This window comes from Sinocyclocheilus anshuiensis, unplaced genomic scaffold (genome assembly GCF_001515605.1).
Source record: "Sinocyclocheilus anshuiensis isolate Anshui unplaced genomic scaffold, SAMN03320099.WGS_v1.1 scaffold1815, whole genome shotgun sequence".
In the NCBI taxonomy this organism is placed as follows: Eukaryota; Metazoa; Chordata; class Actinopteri; order Cypriniformes; family Cyprinidae; genus Sinocyclocheilus; species Sinocyclocheilus anshuiensis.
The window spans coordinates 31174-32471 of record NW_015551104.1 but is presented as its reverse complement, the minus strand read 5'-3'; the positions used below and the strand labels follow the sequence as shown (position 1 = coordinate 32471).

Below are 1298 nucleotides of genomic sequence, written 5' to 3'. Positions count from 1 at the left end.
CCACAACAGTATTACCTTCAGTGAAACTCCTCCCACAACAAATCATACCTTCAGTGAAGCTCCTCCCACAACAGTATTACCTTCAGTGAAGCTCCTCCCACAACAATCACACCTTAGGTGAAGCTCCTCCCACTGCAGTTCATCAATAAATGCTGGAATATTCCCATCAGTCTACAAGTGAAGACGAGCATCAAAGCATCAGGAAGAAGTGAAATCTGCAGAGACAGAGTTTATTGAAGGACAGAGAGAACATGAGAGATCCAGAACCCTGCAGAATGAAACACACTGAAGAACAAACAGGTTGGTGTTTATTCTTGATTCTTCAGTAATTATGGACATTAAGGTTGTAAAGCATCAAACAGTTTGTCAGATTTTGATTTATTGTGATAGGAAAGATATATAGAGCTGTGCAATAATATAGTTGAAGCAGCAAATAGTAAGGGTTCTCACTATAGAAACATGGGTTTTGTGTGTAATGTTTTAAAATGTTTAATAATTATTCTTATTAAGTATAACTGGAAGAACAATGTACCTTACTCCAGAAAAGATTCAGGGACATATCATTTATAAAAATGATCAAAATATTTTGTGTAGCAATTGTCTACTTTGCACATTTCTCTCTGTGATTTGCTAAAAATGTTGTATTTTACTTTAATTTCAGAGTCGATTGAAGAAAACGAGGAGAATGAAGAACTGAATGAAGAGGAGAAACATCACGTCAAAACTGGAGAAAAACCTTTGAGTCGCTCTCAAACCAAAGAGAAAGATTTAAAGAAAAGAAGAGACAAGAAATCCTTTACCTGCACTCAGTGTGGAAAGAGTTTGAAACGCAAACAGAGTCTCAATGTTCACATGATGATCCACACTGGAGAGAAACCATTCACTTGTGATCAGTGTGAGAAGAGATTCACAGAATCAGCAAACCTTAAGAAACACATGATCATCCACACTGGAGAGAAACTGCATGAATGTGATCAGTGTGGAAAAACATTTTTGTGGGCTTTAAGCCTGAAGAATCACCTGAAAGTTCATACGAAGGAGAAACCACATTCATGCTCTTTGTGTGGAAAGAGTTTTTCACATCTGCAAAGTTTAAAACTACATCAGAAGATACACACTGGTGTGAGAGATTATATGTGCTTTGAGTGTGATAAGACTTTTATTACAGCTAAAGTATTGAAACTGCACGAGAGGATTCACACTGGAGAGAAACCTTACAAGTGTTCACACTGCGACGAGAGATTCAGTCAGTCAGTACATCTGAAATCACACGAGAGGATCCACACTGGAGAGAAACC

General features: G+C 37.7%; 1 protein-coding gene across 1 annotated transcript; it reads left to right on the top strand.

The window, feature by feature from the left end:
* Positions 1-1293, top strand: LOC107662831 (gastrula zinc finger protein XlCGF49.1-like; the record flags this gene model as incomplete). Its single annotated transcript, XM_016452947.1, has 3 exons — positions 1-53; positions 118-300; positions 662-1293. Coding segments are annotated over exons 2-3 (681 nt in total), but the record flags the coding sequence as incomplete, so codon positions are not given.
* Between the last annotated feature and the right edge of the window lie 5 nt (positions 1294-1298).